This window comes from Nothobranchius furzeri, chromosome 12, assembly GCF_043380555.1.
Source record: "Nothobranchius furzeri strain GRZ-AD chromosome 12, NfurGRZ-RIMD1, whole genome shotgun sequence".
NCBI lineage: Eukaryota > Metazoa > Chordata > Actinopteri > Cyprinodontiformes > Nothobranchiidae > Nothobranchius > Nothobranchius furzeri.
In genome coordinates, this window is record NC_091752.1 from 28,485,048 (window position 1) to 28,504,124 (window position 19,077).

Consider the following 19,077-nt stretch of genomic DNA (forward strand, 5'->3'; position numbering starts at 1 on the left):
ACCTCAGGTGGAAAGTTACATGACAACTAACAAACGTTTGGACAACATTTAAAATGCTAAATGTGCCTTTAGCAATCCAAGATTGTGCAAGTCTTGATCCTATCTCCTTAGAAAGGCTACATAATAAACCAAACAGTTAGACACTTGTCATGATTTGGTGAACAATGTGGTCAGATGTAGTTATTTTTTAATTTTACCATCTTGGTTAAAACTTTTAACTAGAGTTAAAACCAACAAGAAGATAGACAAACGGGGACAGCATGAATACTGCACTTTTGAGGCCTATAAAAGAAGAATGCATGAATAAATGCTGCATCTTTAGTGCGGCTGGTCAATAATTCAATAACGATATATATCTATCAATAGATGTACGACACAATAGTTAAAACTGGGTCAATAAAACCCTCAATAAAATGCATTTTTATGCTCTTTATTTAACACATGAAAGTTTTTATTTAACTTGCTAACAGTTTCGATCACTCCTGCGAACTTCTTCAGAGCTAGCCGCTAACAGCGGCGTCACTTCATTCTCCTTTAATCCGTGGGCAACAGACAATGGGGTCTGCACATTAGATCAGTCATTGGTGAGGAGAGCACGGGCAACAGAGGGCGATACCGTCCTCTGTCGCCCGCGGATAAACGGAAAAGAAAGTGGCGCCGCTAATAGCGGCTAGCTCTGAAGAAGATTGCAGGAGTGATCCAAACTGTTAGCAAGGTAAAAAAAACTTTTTTGTGTAAAAAAAAAAAAAAAGAACATAAAAATGAATTCAGAAGAAAAACACAGAATGATCATACAAAAGACCTCAATAAAATGTTTTCTTTCTTTTTTCTATTATAGCGCGTTTTAAACTTCTGGTGTTTGTTTTTAATTTCTTTGATGGAGGCGCGCCTCTTTACTTAGCGGCGCTCCTGAAGCGATATGTCCCATTATGCTCTCTGCGCTCCTCTGTTCAGGGCCTGCTAGTTGCCCCTCATACTAGGTGTCGAACTCGTGGAGACCGGGCTTTTTCTTTTCTAGCGCCGTCGCTCTGGAACCAGCTTCTACAGTCAGTTAGGCAGTCTACTTCTTTAAGAGTCACCTGAAAGCCCTTTTTTTTTCATTTAGCATTTCCTGAACATGCTTGAAGTTAGCTTACTTTTATGTAGTTTAGATTTTTTTGCTTTTAAATTCTGTTGTTTCATGTTCAATGTTTTAATTTCTTTTATCATGATTGTATTTTGTTCTTCAGTGCCTTGGCCTCCCGTAATGGGTGAGGAAGGCACTATATAAGTAAAGCCTTGATTGAGTGATTGAGTGATTGGGCCTATCGGGTAGCTTAATTCTAAACTCAATATTAACTCCCTACCAGAGGTGTGGACTCGAGTCACATGACTTGGACTCGAGTCAGACTCAAGTCATTGTTTTAATGACTTCTGACTTGACTTGATAAAATCTATAAAGACTTATGACTTGTAATTCCCTCTGGGATTAATAAAGTATCTTTGATTTGATTGAAATAAATGATGCTTTAAGAAGCTTTATTTCTGGAATTTATTTATCATTGTCATTAAATTGAAGTTGGACAGATGACTTGATTATGACTTGAAAATTCAAAGTTAAAGACTTGGACTTAACTTGGACTTCCACATCATTGACTTTGGACTCGACTTGGACTTGGTTGTCTTTGACTTGGATTTGACTCGAGACTTGACTGGAAAGACTTGTGACTTACTTGTGACTTGCAAACCAGTGATTTGGTCACACCTCTGCTCCCAGCCAATCAAAAACACAGACCCAGTCATCACTAAGCTCTACCCTCTCAAACCAAAACAGACAGCAAGATATTGCAGCAAGGAGCGGTGGAGGGATTTGTCCAGTACAGAGGCTACAATAGTTCTCCAGCATGGCGATATTTTGATCTGACAAAAAAGAAACCAGGGTCAATTGAAAAATTTGCAAATAATTCATTAAAAATCAAGTTTGGTAAAACAACCAACATGTTTTATCACAAATTAATGACATAAAATAGCCAGGGTTGCATTTAAAATACACTTTGAAAAATTTTTAAGTACTTATTAATATCGATCAATAAGATCATTTCTTTTTACTTATATGCTTTTTTTACTATATCGTCCAGCCCTAACCTGAAGGTAAGGTAAGATAGTACTTGCAGGATCCCCCTTGATGTGAGCTTTGGTTGTATGATGGTGAGGAGAGTCTGCACAACCATCTTGGTTTATGTACTTGAGATTTACATCATTGTCAGTTGTAAATCTCTTTTTGTGATGCTGGAATCTGTTGCTTCCTATGTGCTGCTAGCAGTCAATCATATTTCAAAGCAACAAATTAGTTTTCTGTCAAACCCTGGTGAAAAAAGCCAAGAAAGATGTTGGAAAACACTATTTAATGTTACCAGATCCTGCCACAAAGCCCTCTTTTTGTTGTAACCAAGGGTTTTACTGAATTAACAGCAAAATAAAATAAAATAAAACTGCAGCCACAAAATTTTAAATGTCAAAAAGTCTTGTTTTGGAAGCCTTTTTAAATACTGATTAAGACACACACCCAGAGTGGTTTTAATGTCATCTCCTCTCTCTCCATCAGTCTCTCTTCAATGGGTCAAGACCCAAAATGGGTCACAGGCCTATGTTTAATAGAACCCCATGTGGCCGCTGTGGGGATTTGCTTTTAGTACAGGTCTCATGATGAGGGGCTAAATGTTTCATTTGGGTCCCGAGCTGCAGAGATTTAAGAGCCCTGGACCTAAATGATAGCTAGACCTCGAGCTTAGTAGCAGACTGTAAGGGGACACAGAGTCCTTGGCCTTCGCTCTAATTCTCAGCCAGGCCCAGTGAAGGGGTCTGTCCACAGCTGATAAGTGGTTTTAATGTGATCTCCACTCTTCTTTTCTCCTCCATTTTCCTCTCTCCTCAATACTGCCTCACCCTTTTTTCCTCATCTATTTTCTCACCTCTTGCACTCATGTCGTTCCTCCCTCCACTTGTTCCCGTCCTGTTCTGTCCTAGATGATGGCGCGGTTCCAGCTATGGATGGCAGGACTCATAACCACTTTGTTCCTTTTCGTCGTTATTGCTCAAGGCTCTGGCCTTCCAGCTGTGGTCCCAGAGAGGCATGACTCTGCTGACATTGTAAGAAAAGAATCCCACCCGGTGCTACTCAGACAGAAGAGAGAATGGATCTGGAACTCACTCTATGTGGAAGAAGAAAAACCAGCACCGATTCCTTACAAGATAGGAAAAGTATGTCCAACCTTTTGTCCAGTCTGAAATGATGCATCTTGAGCTTAAATTATCCTTTCAAATGTAAAGTCTTCTTCCAACACCTGTTTAAAAAGGCTAAATGTTATTTTTATGCAACAAGAATCTAGGTCATTGCTTTGTTGTCTTCCAGGTCTTTGAATATCTGAACAATTTTGCCAGAGAACGGAGTTTATTTGTAGAAATTAGCTTGGAGGTTGTTGATTTGATTCCTCTCTCCAGCTGGGAGAAAGTGATTGTTGAAGACTCTCAAACAATCCTATTTCATTTTTTCTTCTGCAGCTTAAGTCAAGCAAGGCAGTGGAGGTGAAGAAGTTTCGAATAGAGGGTGAAGGAGCCAACACCATCTTTACTGTGGATGAAAAGGGAGACCTGTTTGTCAGAAAATCTCTGGACAGAGAGGAGAAGGCCTCGTATAACTTAACAGCGAGGATGCTTGATGGGAACAACAAGTTGATAGAAGATGCCGGGGAATTTGTAGTCCAGGTGACCGACATCAACGATAACAGCCCTATTTTCCCAAGAACATACAATGGATCTATACTGGAAAGGTCCATGAAAGGTGAGTAGGACCACTATCCAAGGAATTGCCCTAAAAATTAATCAGCTGACATTTGGATCACATCTTACCCTGGCTTTCCACCAATGCATATGCGTCCTGTAACGTCCATGAAGGGTAATTACACAGCTCATAACCAACCTTAATGGATTTGTTTTCAACTGGCACAAAGCGGCACATCTTGGATGCATCTCAGAAGTGTTGTGTAGCATCGCTCCCCTCAAATTTACACTGGATGTCTATTTTTTCATGTGCTACGCTTCCAGAAAGTGAAAAGCTCAGCAGTTCAGATCAGGCCAGACTAAAAGTTAAACATGGGAGCAGAGTAAAGCATCCAGCAACTTTCAAAATAAAAGACACGGGCAGATTTCTATCTGCTTAAGTAGTAAATAAGCATACGTCTTTACTTGTGAAACCTCCGTGGTTGAAGTAAAAATAACAGAAAAATAACCGAGAGCCTTTTGGATATATTGTACTGTCTTTCTCCTTGCTTGTAATTGCGTGAATTACCAATAATCACATGCAATTTTTCAAATCTCGGGTGATTCCGTGACCACGCAGGATTGCATTTGCTGCCAATTTCTGCCTGAAGTGCTTCAGGTGGAAAGGGACACACATCGTAGCTCATGGAGAAAACAAATCTATAACATTACGCACTGCGAATGCATCCAGTGGAAAGCATGGGTTAGTGAGCTCAAAGTTAAAGCTGCTATAGCAAATCTACAAACAAGCTAGGTTTTGAATGCTTATATGGTCATTGAACACTCATCCCTCTCCTTGGGTATCTTCACTGGTTTTGCGTCCACCAGAATCGGAAACCCGCATTACGTGAGAAAATGACAGAGCACTTAACACCAGTTCCCGTTTTCTAGTTCCAAATGTTATTTGTTGTCCGTGACTTTAAATGGTGTTTTTCTTTTTGGGATTCTGGTAGTTTGTCCAAAAGTTGAAGTGGTAGCAGTCGGCTGTTTCTCCTTCTCTGATATTATCCAGCCACAAACCTCTCACACCAGTGGTGTTTTGTTGCAAAATATGCACGTGCGTTATGAATGGAGGACCCAGGGAAGTGTGGAAGTATGACAGGTCAGCTAGACCAACAACCCAATGGTCCAATGGTTGCTTTCGTTCGGAGTTGCGTTGTTGTTTGAGGTTTTTAGGCAAATGTGAGAGGACCACTTCAATATTATTGTTTTTTTTAATCTCCGCAATATATATATAGCCATACTTTGTTAGAACGTTAAGAGGCATGATTAAAACGTTTTAAGCCAAGTTGTTTTCCAAATGTGCTATTGCAGCAGTAAAGAAGATGATTTCAAACAAAATGCTAAATTAACAAGTGGGTCCTTAATGCTCTCAAATTATCTTGAAATGATCTCAGTTGTTTCCTTACCAGTTACAGGGCCTTGTTTTAGTGTCTGAGCATGTTAAAATATTTGTATGAGTGAGTTGTGAGTTTAAAAAGTGGACCAAACTGCAAATGAAAGGAGGGTAAATTGCAAACAAACTGATACGTCATTGAGATAATTGTCAGTAAATTGTCATTCCAAAGTGTCACTTGCTTCGGTCCAGTGCAATTACAACTGAGAATTATATTTTTGTGCAGTTTTTTGTCTCTAACAAGTCACCAACATTTCACAACTCTGGTATAGTTAGGCTCAATTCTCTGTTTTTCTTTTGTTTTCTTCATGATTTAGAGTCACGAAAGAGTTAACTGGGTTAAAATAACTGAAGGGCAAAAATTACCAGTAAGCTGAAACACTCTGCTCACACCTGCCACAATCATCAGTGCATCCCTCTGTGAAACAAAGAACATTAGTGACTCAATAGTACAGTTTTAGCACCTCATCAATATGTGTTAAATCATTCTAACCTTGGGGCTAATGCAAAAAAAAAAACCATATTTAAATTAACTTTAAAGTATTTGTACTTTCGTGTATTTGTTATGATTTTAATCATCCAGGAACGACAGTGGTAAAAGTGAGCGCAACTGATGCAGATGACCCAACTACTCCTAATGGAGAGCTGAGGTACTCTTTGACATCACCTGGAGATACTTCATCCTTTGAAATCGACCCCATCACAGGTAGGCTTCTTTTATTAATGTCCGCCATAATTTCTATACTGCAGCCACACACCCCACCCCCCATTATCCAGTTAAATTAATTTAGTGAAGCTGCAGATTTAATTTCTTCACTTGAACATAAATTTAAGCTGACTGCTGGAATAACACCTTCTCTGTGCTCGGCAGGTGTGATCAGCTGCAAGATAAACACTTTGGACCGGGAATCCCAGCGCCAGTATGTGTTGGTGGTCAAAGCTCAGGACATGAGAGGAATGGCCTCCGGCAGCACCGCCACTACCTCTGTCACCATCGTCATCGATGACATTAACGATAATTTAGCTTCATTTACAAAAAGTAAGAAACTGAGCCATTACAATGACAAGAAGAATGATCTAATTTTCTGCTCCAGGAGCTCTAACTCTTTGTTCAGATACCAATTTGGAGATAAAACATAAACGTTGTGTTTTATACCCAAGAAATAAAAGCAAATGAAGGAGGCAGCAGTGATGTCCGGCTTTCACTGGAGCGGGTCACAACCGAGTGTGAAGCAGCTGGGATGAGAATTAGCTCCTTAAAATTCGAGACCATGGTCTTGAGTCGGAAAAGGATAGAATGCCTTCTCCGGGTCAGGGATGAGGTCCTGCCCTAAATTGAGGAGTTTAAGTATCTTGGGGACTTGTTCACAAGTGAGGGAAAACTGGAGCACGAGATCGACAGGCGTATTGGTGCTGTGTCTGCAGTGATGTGGGCGTTGTACCGGTCTGTCGTGGTGAAGAGAGAGCTGAACCAGAAGGCATGGCTCTCAATTTACCGGTCGAACTACGTTCCTACCCTCACCTATAGCCATGACCTTTGGGTAGTGACCGAAAGAATGAGATTGCAGATACAAGCGGCCGAAATGAGTTTTCACCACAAGGTGGCAGGGCTCTCCCTTAGAGATGGGGTGAGAAGCTCGGTCATCTGGGAGGGGCTCGGAATAGAGCTGCTGCTTCTCCACATCGAGAGGATCCAGTTGATGTAGCTTGGGCATCTGGTAAGGATGCCTCCTGGATGCCTCCCTGTTGAGGTTTTTTTGGGCACGTCTAACTGGGAAACTCAGGACACGCTGGAGGTACTATGCCTCTCGCCTGGCCAGGGAACTCTTTGGGATTCTCCCAGAAGAGCTGGCCCAAGTGGCTGGGGAGAAGGAAGTCTGCACCTCTCGACTTAGGCTGTTGCCCCCGTGACCCAGCTCTGGATGAGAGGAAGAGAATGAATGGATGGATGGATGGATGGTTGGATGGATGGAAGGAGGCAGCAGAAGAGTTGCGTTGCTTTTAGCCAATTAGAGGCGAGATGTTTACATATCAAGAATATTAATGGTGGCAGAGGACAGATCTGCCAACTCACATTGTCCAGGGCAGCTGTGGCTTTATTGTAGCTCATCACAATGTGTGTGTGCATGGGTGAATGACTTAATGTGCTGTAAAGCGCCCTGAGAGCTCTAAAAGGTGCTATATAACATACAGGCCAATAACTGTTTACCATTGTTGAGTAAGAATCCATTTCCTGTGCTTACCACTCTCCACTCCATCCACCCATTTTCTTCTGCTTAATCGGAATCAGGTCACCGGGCCAGCAGGCTAAATTGAGAGGCCCAGACTTTCTTCTCCCCAGCCACTTGGGCCAGCTCTTTCGGGGGAATCTCAAGGCATTCCCTGGCCAGCCAAGAGACATAGTCTCTCCAGCATGTCCTGGGTCTTCCTTTAGGTTTCCTCCTGGTTGGACGTGCCCAGAAAACATCAATAGGGAGGCATCCAAGAGGCATCCTAATCAGATGCCTGAGCCACCTTAACTGGCTCCTTTTGATGGCACTCCCCACTCCTCCTGAAGCATGAGTGAAAGAGAAATGAATAACTTGAACTGAATTGAATTGAAATAGCGAATGTATACCGCCTTTAATGGAACATGCAATGTGTGTTTTCGGTCCATAGAAATGTATTCCATAGAAGTTCCAGAGAATCATAAACTGAATGAAAAGATTGGGACTCTGGAGTTGAAGGATGAAGACGAGATTAAGAACAAGAAACCGACATTCACTATTCAAAGTGGATACAAGGATGCATTCAGCATTCAACTTAACGATGACAAGGATGGCAATCTCTTGCTTAAAAAGGTAGGAATGTCCCAAAAATGCTTACATGCATGCAATTAAATCAATGTGTGTGTTCGAAATGTGCTGTAAAATTACTCTGACATCCCGAGAGCGGCTGTCTGTGGTCTCAGTTCCTCTGAAACATACATCTTCTAATCATCGTATTCCTAATAATATTAATGGCACAGTCTCCTCAAGTTTCGCTGGCAACAGCATGCACGCTCTTGGATGGGAATCACTGAAGTAGAAAGAAAAATACCACATGGATGCACTCTTTCATGCTTGCTACAAAAATAAATCAAAGTGGTTGAGGGTGTGCAACATCTTCTAAATGTTCAAGCCCCCAAATGATGGGAGGCTTCCTGCACAAACGGTATTCTGGAATATGCACGAACATTACAAACATCTGAGAGTGGAGCATAGCAACCATGCTCTGACAGGATTTCCATAATTCTAATATTTGAATGTACTGATATTTTCATGGTGTTTTCTTATAATCATGCTTCCTTGCACATTGAGCCACCATGTTGTTGGGAATAACATTACCTGTAGCATTAAGTGTGAGATGTTTTGCTGGATGACAGTAATATAAATCATGGTGTTGGAACGCCTCCTGGTTGGAAAAGATATTCCTGCTTGTAGGAATTTTAGCAGGCTTACTTCACTGGATTTCATTCCTGAGATAAAGTATTTAGAACTTCAGAGAGTTGGATGTGTGCTCCGGTGAAAGGAGCTTGGAAATAACCTGCACCCCCCATGCTGGTCCGAAACCGAGTCGCAGCTCAATCTTCTCTCTTCGCCCTTCAGCTCTGCTCCTCTCAGCTCCCTCCCTGGTTGTGTTTACAGACTAAGCCAGCTTTGGTCCACACGGCGGTTAGGGTTTCATTCATGTTAAGCTGTTTACAAATGCCTTTGATACCCAGCGAATGAGTATCCCGTCTACCACGAATAATCCGGTTAACAGAATATTCCTGTCTACCTGGTGTCCCTAAAGAAAAACGGTAAAGATTATTTTATACAACACCTAACAGAAAAATTACCTCAAAAAAACGGAACTGAAACAAAAATTGTTTGTGAAAAGTTCATTCCAGCTCTTTATTTTGGAATGCCAGATTTAAAAAAATAAAATAAAAAATCAAGAGAAGCTAAAACAATCACACACACACACACACACACACACACACACACACACACACACACAAATATCATGTTTTACCCTAAATTGTTCAAAATGGTCAATTTCTTAACCAACACTCAGCTTTAATTTAATGTGACTTCAGTTGGAGGGTTTTTTAATGCCTGACCATATTTTGCATTTATTAAGAGGATTAAACTTGTCACTTAGGAAAGAAAATTGACATGTAGAGTCAGCGGTTCGGCTATAAATCAAGCTGCGTTGTTCAGTAAATCAAGAGTTAAAGTTCCTGATTTGATAAAAGACGTTTTTATTGTCTTACGATGACTAACCATGCAGCATTTACTTTGGCCTAAATAAGCTAAATAACCAAACAAGAAGAAATGAAATGAAATCCTAGTATTCTGATTTTATATAATGTCAGTTAAAAACAAACCTTAATGTCTGAATCAAGACTGAAGTTTTATTTGAATGTTTTGCGTAAATTTTTTTGCAAAACACACCATGCTATGTGAACAAAACTGCATGTTTTTCAAAAATTTGCTTGTTAACCAAGGAACTGAAATCTGTTGACCATGTTTAATAGTATTCTGTCTGCTAAAAGAGATTTATGTTTTGTGTTTATGTAAAAAGTTATTGTTGACTGGGAAATTAGCTTCCTTGCTAGATGCATCCTTTACATCCATCATTAAATAACAGCTAGCCCAAGAAAAGCAATAACCAAACTTTACCCCAGTTTAAAATATCTATAATCTCAAAAATAACTCAGCAGTTTGTGCATACAGGATTTTATAAACATTTATATTGCTTTCAGTTTTGCATACCACTGTTATTTTAATTAAACTTGCAGAAATTGCTGGATCCATTAGAAGTGCTACATCTTCAAGTAAATGGGCAATATGAAAGTGATGATGTTTAAAAAAAACACAGAGCATAAGATGCTGCTAGATTTTAGAGGTTTGATTCTCCAGCAGACCTAAATATCGGCTATGAGTCCATTCAGGAACAGGTAAAATAGTCATAACTTATATACTAGTAAAACACGTGTTGATGTTTGAAAAATCTTCAGAAAATGCACCTTTTTCCTGTTTGTTTGCATGAAAAGTTGTGTATACCAAAAAACTTTAGCAGCAGTTTGGCTAAGAGCCCTGAGATCATGTAACACCAATGCATGAGTGTGTTCGGGTTGCTCCTGCTGAGTTGTGTTACATTTACAGCCTTTTTACACCTGAAATTATCAGCAATCCTTGGTGAGTAGATGGAGGTACAAATTCACTGAGGGCAAACATAAGAGCTGCATTAGTGCACCCAAAAAAAAGGTGCAAATGCAACATGTTCACAGTGTTAAAAAATATATGTTTTTCCAAACTCTCTGGAGGATTAGTCCAACTTTGGAACACCTTAACTTGTGCACAGTGGCAAGAGCATGGACGTAATTATCACTTTAGAAGTCTTTACAGTATGTTCTAATGTGAAACAGGCTTCAAAACAAACGGTTGTTTTCTGCTTGGTCCTAGAGCTTAACCAGTGTCAATTTAATATAGCGTAATATTGTTTTTGGATGGTAAAAAGTGCAGGGGTCAAACCTTGACTTTGGAAGAAGTGGGGGGGACATGTCCCCCCTGTCACCCCCAAAATTACGTCCATGGGCAAGAGGTCAAAAGACTTTTGGAAATGATGTAATTCCTTCTACTCTTTCTGGTGTTTGCAGCCTCTGGACTACGAAACAAGGAGCAACTACGTTTTTATCGTTGAGGTGAATGATGATGTGCGTTTTCCAGCTGACAACTCAAAAACTGCTGTTACACGAGCTGAGGTAATCATCCGACAATGATATCATCCTGCTCCTCATCAACAGCTGATCAGACTCAGAAAACAAGATGGACTGGGGAGAATCAACACATGCATGAGCAAAAATATCCATCCATCCATCCATCCATCCATCCATCCATTCATCCATTCATCATATATAAAGCATGTTTAAAACACGGCATTACAGCTGACTTAAGTGCTGAACAAACAGGGCTAATTAGGCATAAAAAGGGGGCAAAACAAGGCTTCTGGACCATACAGACAATAACGCCATACACAATAAATGAGTGATTAAATATCCTGCATGTAAGTCTAGCCATAGGACTGAAAACAACAGGAGTAAAAGCTATAGAATAATGTTCCGAAGACATGGGCGATGATAGGAAGGGAGGGGTAGTGAATTCAGGGGCCAAAGGCCTGGCTAAAACAGAGGGTTCTTAAATGAGATTTAACTCATGAGATTTTAACTCAGTCACTCACTGAGCCAACCTGGGGGGGGGGCAAAGTGCTCCATAATTTGGGCATAGCACGAGAGAATTCTCACTCTCCGTGAGAGTGGATGATTAAAGACAGCTGTGTTTAAGTTCTTCTGTTAAGACCCTTGTGTGTACTTTTTTGATTGACGGCTTACACTCACTGGCCACTTTATTGGGTACACCTTGCTAGTACCAGGTTGGACCACCATTTGCTTCAGAACTTCCTTAATCCTTCGTGGCACAGATTCAACAAGGTACTGGAAAAATTCCTCAGAGATTTTGGTCCATATTGACATGATAGCATCATGCAGTTGCTGCAGATTTGTCGGCTGCATCCATGATGCGCGTCTCCCGTTCCACCACATCCCAAAGGTGCTCTGTTGGACTAAAATCTGGTGAATATGGAGGCCATGTGAGTACACTGAACTCATCGTCATGTTCAAGAAACCAGTTTGAGATGATTGGGTCTTTACAGCAAGTAAATTAAAAATATGTCATGAAAAACAGGCTTTGACACAAGTGGTTGTTTTCCACTTGTTCCTAGTGCTCAACCAATGTCTATTTAATATAATGTAATATTGGTTTTGGACGGAAAAAGAGCAGGGGACAAAAATTTACTTTGGGTGGGGGTGGGGGGGGCATGTCCCCCCGTCCCCCCATCCCCAAACTACTTTCGTGAACATGCCTAAATGCATTGAGTTGCCACCATGTAAATGGCTGATTGGTAATTTGCTTTAACGAGCAGTTGGACAGGTGTACCCAATAAAGTGGCCAGTGAGTGTGTATTTCAGTGATAATTAACACAATAAGCATAAAGAAAGCTTAAAAGCCAAGCTCACAGAGAAATTTGTACCAGAAATCACAACAAATGCATTGAAAAAAGGAGTGAACTTGGTCTTTGAAGAGTTGTAAGCAACACTTTTAACTTCTACAAACACTTTGATATTCACAGGTTACTCTCATAGTGGTGGATGTAGACGAGCCACCGGTTTTCTCCCAGTCTACCTACATCTTTAGTGCTTTAGAGGAACAGATGCTACGCAACATAGGAAAGATTCAAGCCAGAGATCCTGACCAGGCCAGCAGGAGCATAAAGTACGAGTCTGCACATCTACTCCTGAACATCAGTGCAGTAAGGTTGTTTGTCTGATCCTTTTGCTCTCACATTTTAGGTATTCCATCTTAGACAAGGACTGTCCCATCGACATCGATCCGTTCACAGGTCAACTGTCCACCCTGAGGAAGTTGGACAGAGAGCTGCAGCCGACACACGAGTTTCAAGTTAGAGCGCAGGAGCATCCGGATGGTATGTCGTGCACTCAACATCAAGCCTGCACAGCTTTATTAATCCTGTCTTCTTAAAACAATAGATCCCAAACACAAAAGATGGAAAGCATATGTTTACTCCAACAATGGGAATGTGCACACTCAGATGGGTGTCACACAAGGAAAGTCCAAAGAGGACTGTGTGTTCTCATGTTTTGTTTTTTATGGTTTTGAATGATGGGAGCAAAACGCAGCAACAGAGATTTTTTAAAAAGGATTTAACACGCTGCAAAAAATAAAAATAAAATAAAAAAACACCTGGTCGACCCACACTGGAAATAGACCTTGAGCAGAAAAAAATAAAATCACATTAGGGTCCTTTTCTTCACTGGCAGCTTCCAAGACGATCCCTATATTTTTAGACGAGCTGTAAATGAAATCCAAAGATCTATTTTAGTAGCTTGTCACGACTCCCGACGTTTAAAGAACACAATGGTCTCCTGAGCACGACAAGGTCCTGGGTATACACTACTTATGTCGTACTAAAGATAATTTCAAATTTTCAGTGCAAGTGACAGTGGAGAGGCTCCTGGATTTATCAAAAGAGGAATATTCAAAGGGAGTGCTAGAGATTCAAAGAAAAACATGAAAAAAGACGATTTAGCACGACAAAAAACATCCATCAAACAGACTCGTGACTAGGGATCCTTCAAGTTTATTGACCTTAATGAGTTTAATTTACACACTGAATCATCGCTGTAAACATGTCGGCTGAAAGACAAATGTAAAAAATACGACCCAAAAAAATTTAGGGCAGATTTGGAAAGTTTGTTAAAAATGTAGAAGCTGTATAAACGACAATCAATTTTTCAGTTGCTTGTGTTAAATATTCCATTTCCCTGTAGTGCGTCTTTTCTCCGCAGGACATTTAAATACTTTTATTAAATGATGAAAACTTGAAAAAGCTGAGAAAAATAATAAAGATTGAATGAACGAAAGTCAGGTGTCTCTTTTGAGAGCAAAAACGTTTAGCAGATCTTGGACTAGTTTCTGCTTCCACATGACAAAAAACACATCTAAACAAGTTTTCATCAAATCATTTGATGTTTTCTTGCTTTTTTAGGTTTGGAGTCACTTGTAAAAGTTAAAATTAACGTTCAAGACGTCAATGACAACACGCCCGAACTGGTTGTGGATGAGATCTTCGTGTGTGAGAACGACATGAGAAATATGGTAAGAAAATCACAGATTTAAAAATTATTTTAATAAATTTTTCATCTTTATTTGATACAATAAGCATTTTAACCCTTCAGGAGATCGTAATTAAAGCACATGAACTACCTGCTTTGCATTACCTCAGGTAATTGGGACCTTGCGAGCTTCAGATAAAGATGAACAAATGTCCACCTTCTCCTTCAGCTTTGCCAGTCACAACTCCAACTTCTCCATCAGAGACCACGGCAGTGAGTCCCTTTTCTGTTCCTTCCTAATTTCCAGCGTGTTGTTCCAAACACAGAAAGCAGCTTGCACTGGCCTCGGCTCTTGTTGCTATGCAACAGGTTAAACTATTTGAGGCTTTCATGATGCTGAAATTTGACGTTATTTTAACTTTCCTACTTTAGTTCTCCAAACCACTTAGCACGTCTGACTGGGCCCGTAAGTGCTGTCTTGAATACAAAAAAGCAAATGCACAAAGTAATGTGGGTCAGGAAGGTGCGGTTTTTAAGGCTTTTAAAATAAAATACTTGAAAATTATTAACTGCACCTTAAACGGAGAGAACAATCCCAAATTAGAAAAATGTATGAAGTTGTTGATTTCATGCATTCAGCTCTAAAGCAGTGGTGACTGTCAAACTTCAGCCATCTCATTCAAAATTAATAACTAATTGTATAGCTGTTCTCTTAATTAATTGACCAAGAATGTAGTAAATACATCGTTGTGAAAGGATGTTGATCTTTTTTTTGACAAAGACAACAGGCACCAGAAAGAAGCAGCAAAGAGACTAATTCCTCACAATCTGTAGATAGCATTTTGTTTTTAAAATGTCCACCATGTGACCCTTTACGGTCTTAATATTGCAAAAGGTGAGAACATTTGCTGTGAAGTCTCTTCTTTTCGTCTCAGTCCAAGAAAACTACATCCTGGGCAGAGTGATGGTGCATCAGGGTAAGAAGAGAGGCAAATGAATTGATGCACCCATCATGCCTAGTGGCAACTCTACAAGCCTGTGGGGGCAGTGTTATGATCTGGGGTTGCTGCAGTTGGTCAGGTCTAGGTTCAGCAACAGGATGTGCTCCAAGAATGAGGTCAGCTGACTACCTGAATATACTGAATGATCAGGTTATTACATCTTCCGTGATGGCACGAGCATAATCCAAGATGACAATGCCAGGATTCATCAGGCTGAAATATTGAGAGTGGTTCAGGGAGTATGACACTTAATTTTCACACATGGATTGGCCACCACAGAGTCCAGACCTTAACTCCATTGAGAATCTTTGGGAGAAGGTTTTATGCAGCGGTCGGACTCTACCATCATCAGTACAAGATCTTGGAGACACAATAATGCAACACTGGATGGAAATAAATCTGGTGACATTGCAGAAGCTTATCAAACCAATGCCACAGCAATTGTGTGTAATAAAAGCTAAAGGCGGTCCAACAAAATATTAAAGTGTGTGACCTGTTTTGTTGGTGGTGACTTTTCTTTGGCCAGGCAGCATATCAAGTACACTGAATAAATAAGTGCATCTGAAAGGACAAAATCATTTTTAGGAGATTAAACAAGAATGAACTTGTTTGTGACCTAAATTAAACTTTACATTCTACTGATAATGCTGAGCCTGGCATTTAAAAACAAGCATCTGAGGCATTTTCACGTCTCAATATTTCCTGCAAAATGATAGAAGACGTTAACGTAATTGACTCTTTTTGCCTCCAAGTAGTTTTGCTTCCTGTTGCACATGTTTTCTTTAGTTTTGACTTAGAGGCAGCTGCAAAAAAACTGGAATTCAAGTTTTTGGTCATGCATGTTGTTGTTATTATCTTGTCATAGTACAGCCAATAATTTGAGGAGGTGGGACTCCTCAAGGACACAAAAGGGAGAGCCTGCATGCCTGTGTTTAAAGAAAAGCACCAATCTTTCTTCATAACGAGTTTCTTCACCTTCAATTTTGAAAAGATGGAGAAATATAAGTGAAATTGGAGTTCAATTCAACATAACTTCACCAACATTTCAGTGCAGACTAAATGAAGGTCTGGTCACTGGACTTTCATATTGAAATAGCCAGTGTGATGTTTTAAAAATGTAAAGAATTTTTTAAATTCATGTTAAATTCATGGCTTTATACTATCTAGTGCAAAATTTGCATATTTAATGCAAAATTATAAATGATTTATCTTTATTTGAGAAAGCAAAACTGTGCAGAAGTGCCTAATGACAAACCAAACAGATGATTATAATGAAGTTTAGACATTAGATAATTTTTAGAGCAAAAGTTTGTACTTTATGATTTTTTTTTTCATTTTGTTTGGACAAAAGATTCCCTAGTTTTCTTTAATTAGATTTTTGGATCTAATGTTTTACCTCTAGGAAAAATGTTAGCAGCTGTTTTAGTCACATACGAAAGCCCGAGGAAATCAGATGAAGAGTTTAGGTGTTGGTTTTTAATTCAAGTCAAATTTGAACTCCACAGAAATGAAGATAAATAGAGAAGAAAACTGAATAAACACCCTTCATCCATTTTCACTCTGATTCGCCTGAAGGGGTTGACACGTAGAACTGATGGAGAGGAGAGCAAAAAGAAAAACAGATGAGAGGAAAGAGGGAGATTGAAGGAGGTGAGAGGAAGAGTTGGGAAAGGAGGAAGAGGAGCAAGATCACAGAGGAGAATACAAAATCAGGGTTCAAGTGGGAAATGGAAAAAAAGAAAAACATAGGAGAACAAGGGAAAACAAACGAGAGGAGAAGGGTCAGGGGGAGGAGGGTAACGAAGACGAAGAGAGAAATGGCTGTGAGGGAAAGAGCAGGGAGAGCAGATGATGGCGTGAAGAAAGGATCACATCAGAAATGTCAGATGTTTCAAAGAGAGCTGGAAGGAGATGAAAGGTGTAACAAAGAAAAGATGGAGACAGAAAAGAACAGGAGAATTGTTTGATAACTGCTGGCTGTCAGTGTGAATTTCTGTTATCTTCTTTCACTATGGACCCCCCCCCCCCCCCCCCCACCACCACCACCACCCCCCACCCCCACCCCCGACACGCACACAGACACACACACACGGCAAAGTATAAAAACATACCTGACGGCGGCTGACTCACAAACACAACAAGACCTATAAGTGAGGGTTCTTAAAATATTCATCAACTTCCACCTTTTAAAGACGGTTGAAAACAAACGAAGAACCCTAAACAAGCATCGTTATGAGGAGAGTCGCAGAAATGGCACGTGAAGTAACACGACTCAGTGTTTCACGCTGGCAGCTACAAGACGCTCGCTGCATTTGTCGCAGACAGGCAGAGAGAAAGGGACCGAAACGAGAAAAAGAAGAGTAATGAGATGGAGGGAGCTAAATAAAAACCTCCAGAGGATGGTGAGACACATCAGGAAATCTAGAGAGACACGATTAAGAGGCGAAATCAAGCTAAGAGTGAAAGAGGTGACGGAGAAGAGGGATAAGATGAAGAGTGGACAGATATCGTTTTCATCTTTTATTCAGTTAGTTAAGGCGTCATCGTGCGTCAAGACTGTGGTGGAAAGATGGGCTTTGCCTCTGAGCAATGTAGAGGTTCCTTCAGCCTGCCTCGTATCTCCAGAACAATTTTGGATCCCAAAATACTTTTAATGTGATTGGAATGTTTTGTTTTTTTTTTACCATAAAGACTGTTTAGGACTTTGAGGATAATTAACATGGTCTATATAAAAAAAGACACTTGTTCACCTCTAATAAAGTTGTTTATCTCCTAATTTAATGGATTTGTTTGCAAATCAAATTTATCAGAATAAATGTGCAACTGGCATTCCTTTCGGAAATCCAAGCAGCTTTTTGAATTCTAACCAAAACATGGATTATTATGCTTTTAGCCTGTTGTCAGAACTTCTTTGATGCACCTAGATGATTAATCAAACCTTGGTCCTCCCTAATGGCCCTCAGGAGGGGCACTGATATATGACAGGCTCTTACTAGCTGGCTCTCACTGACAGCTTTTTCCTGAGCATCTTTTAGTTTGATTTGACACAACAGTTTGGATCAGAAGCAAAACGTAGAACAAAAGAAGTCTAGTTGCCTGTTTTCTGAACGTACAAGGTACCACTGCTCGATTCTTCACCATCACATAAAAGCATGATCAGAACACTACTATCAATCCATGAGTCTCTGTCTCTTTAAATGATTAAAACACAAATTTAAGACCTGATTGCTAGTCTAAGATTTAGCTAGAGACAGATAGTCTTCTTCTAATAGATTAGACGGGGGTGGATAATGGGCTTTTTGAGTGTTCAAAATGACAAAAGTCAAAGGTCCAACCCCCCCGCTCCAGTCCCGACCCACCACCACCTGGCCACGCCTCCAGAACACAGGAAAGTGCAATAATTGTTCTTAAAAGTTCAGTTTTATATTTTTGACCCATTTTTGGAACCTTTTATGCAAAACTTCCTAACGTAGCTCACCTACGTAAGTTAACCCTAACCCTACATGAGGCAGTTTTTAGCTTTCTTGCTTAATTCCTAACTTCAAAATCACAGCAACTCAGAGCCACGGCGATCTGGGAAAACCCCTCTAACAGGTCAAAACTCTACAACCCACCCACTCATTCCTTTCTGCATTACTCAAACACACCCGCACACGTCGCCAATCATCCACCGCACCAGTACCTACTCCTTTTACGCGGTGGATAGGTTGAAATGCTTTGCAAAATGCTGGAGTGAATTTTGAGGAAATTTGCATTACCATTTCCAGGTTTCTGGATCACATTTTGATAAATTCTGAAAAAGTGAGGAATTCAATGCAAGTTTGTAATTTTAGTATAATCCTTTTCTTAGCGTTGTTTTTAGTAATTTGTGGATCATTTTCTGGATTTTAAACAGGTGAAGCTGAACATTTTGAATCGTAAATTTGTAAAGTGTGAATCTTGAATCTGCACGGGTTGAGCTGTTGTTATTTAAACTCACCCTTAAAGCAGAGCCACCGTTTGTTTGTGGGGAGAATGTGGTTCTTTCCTGCCATTGTGTTCCCTGAAATTCCTCCAGCTGTGGATCACTATGAAGAATGGCTTTCCCCATCATCTCATCAGGAAACTCTCGCCTCCCTCAAATCTGACTAAATACTGTATTGTTGTTCAGACCAACTCTCTGTTCTGCTCAAAACCATTCTTGA

At 40.2% G+C, this 19,077-nt stretch overlaps 1 protein-coding gene across 1 annotated transcript in view; it reads left to right on the top strand.

The window, feature by feature from the left end:
- Window positions 1-19,077, top strand: part of cdh5 (cadherin 5) — a 41,782-nt gene that overhangs the window by 11,605 nt on the left and 11,100 nt on the right. The window contains exons 2-11 of the mRNA XM_015944722.3: window positions 3,007-3,240; window positions 3,541-3,820; window positions 5,778-5,900; window positions 6,066-6,233; window positions 7,853-8,034; window positions 10,860-10,964; window positions 12,389-12,531; window positions 12,609-12,742; window positions 13,826-13,935; window positions 14,063-14,165. Of these exons, the coding sequence (XP_015800208.1) occupies window positions 3,007-3,240; window positions 3,541-3,820; window positions 5,778-5,900; window positions 6,066-6,233; window positions 7,853-8,034; window positions 10,860-10,964; window positions 12,389-12,531; window positions 12,609-12,742; window positions 13,826-13,935; window positions 14,063-14,165 (1,582 nt within the window). The remainder of the gene's footprint in view (window positions 1-3,006; window positions 3,241-3,540; window positions 3,821-5,777; window positions 5,901-6,065; window positions 6,234-7,852; window positions 8,035-10,859; window positions 10,965-12,388; window positions 12,532-12,608; window positions 12,743-13,825; window positions 13,936-14,062; window positions 14,166-19,077) is intronic.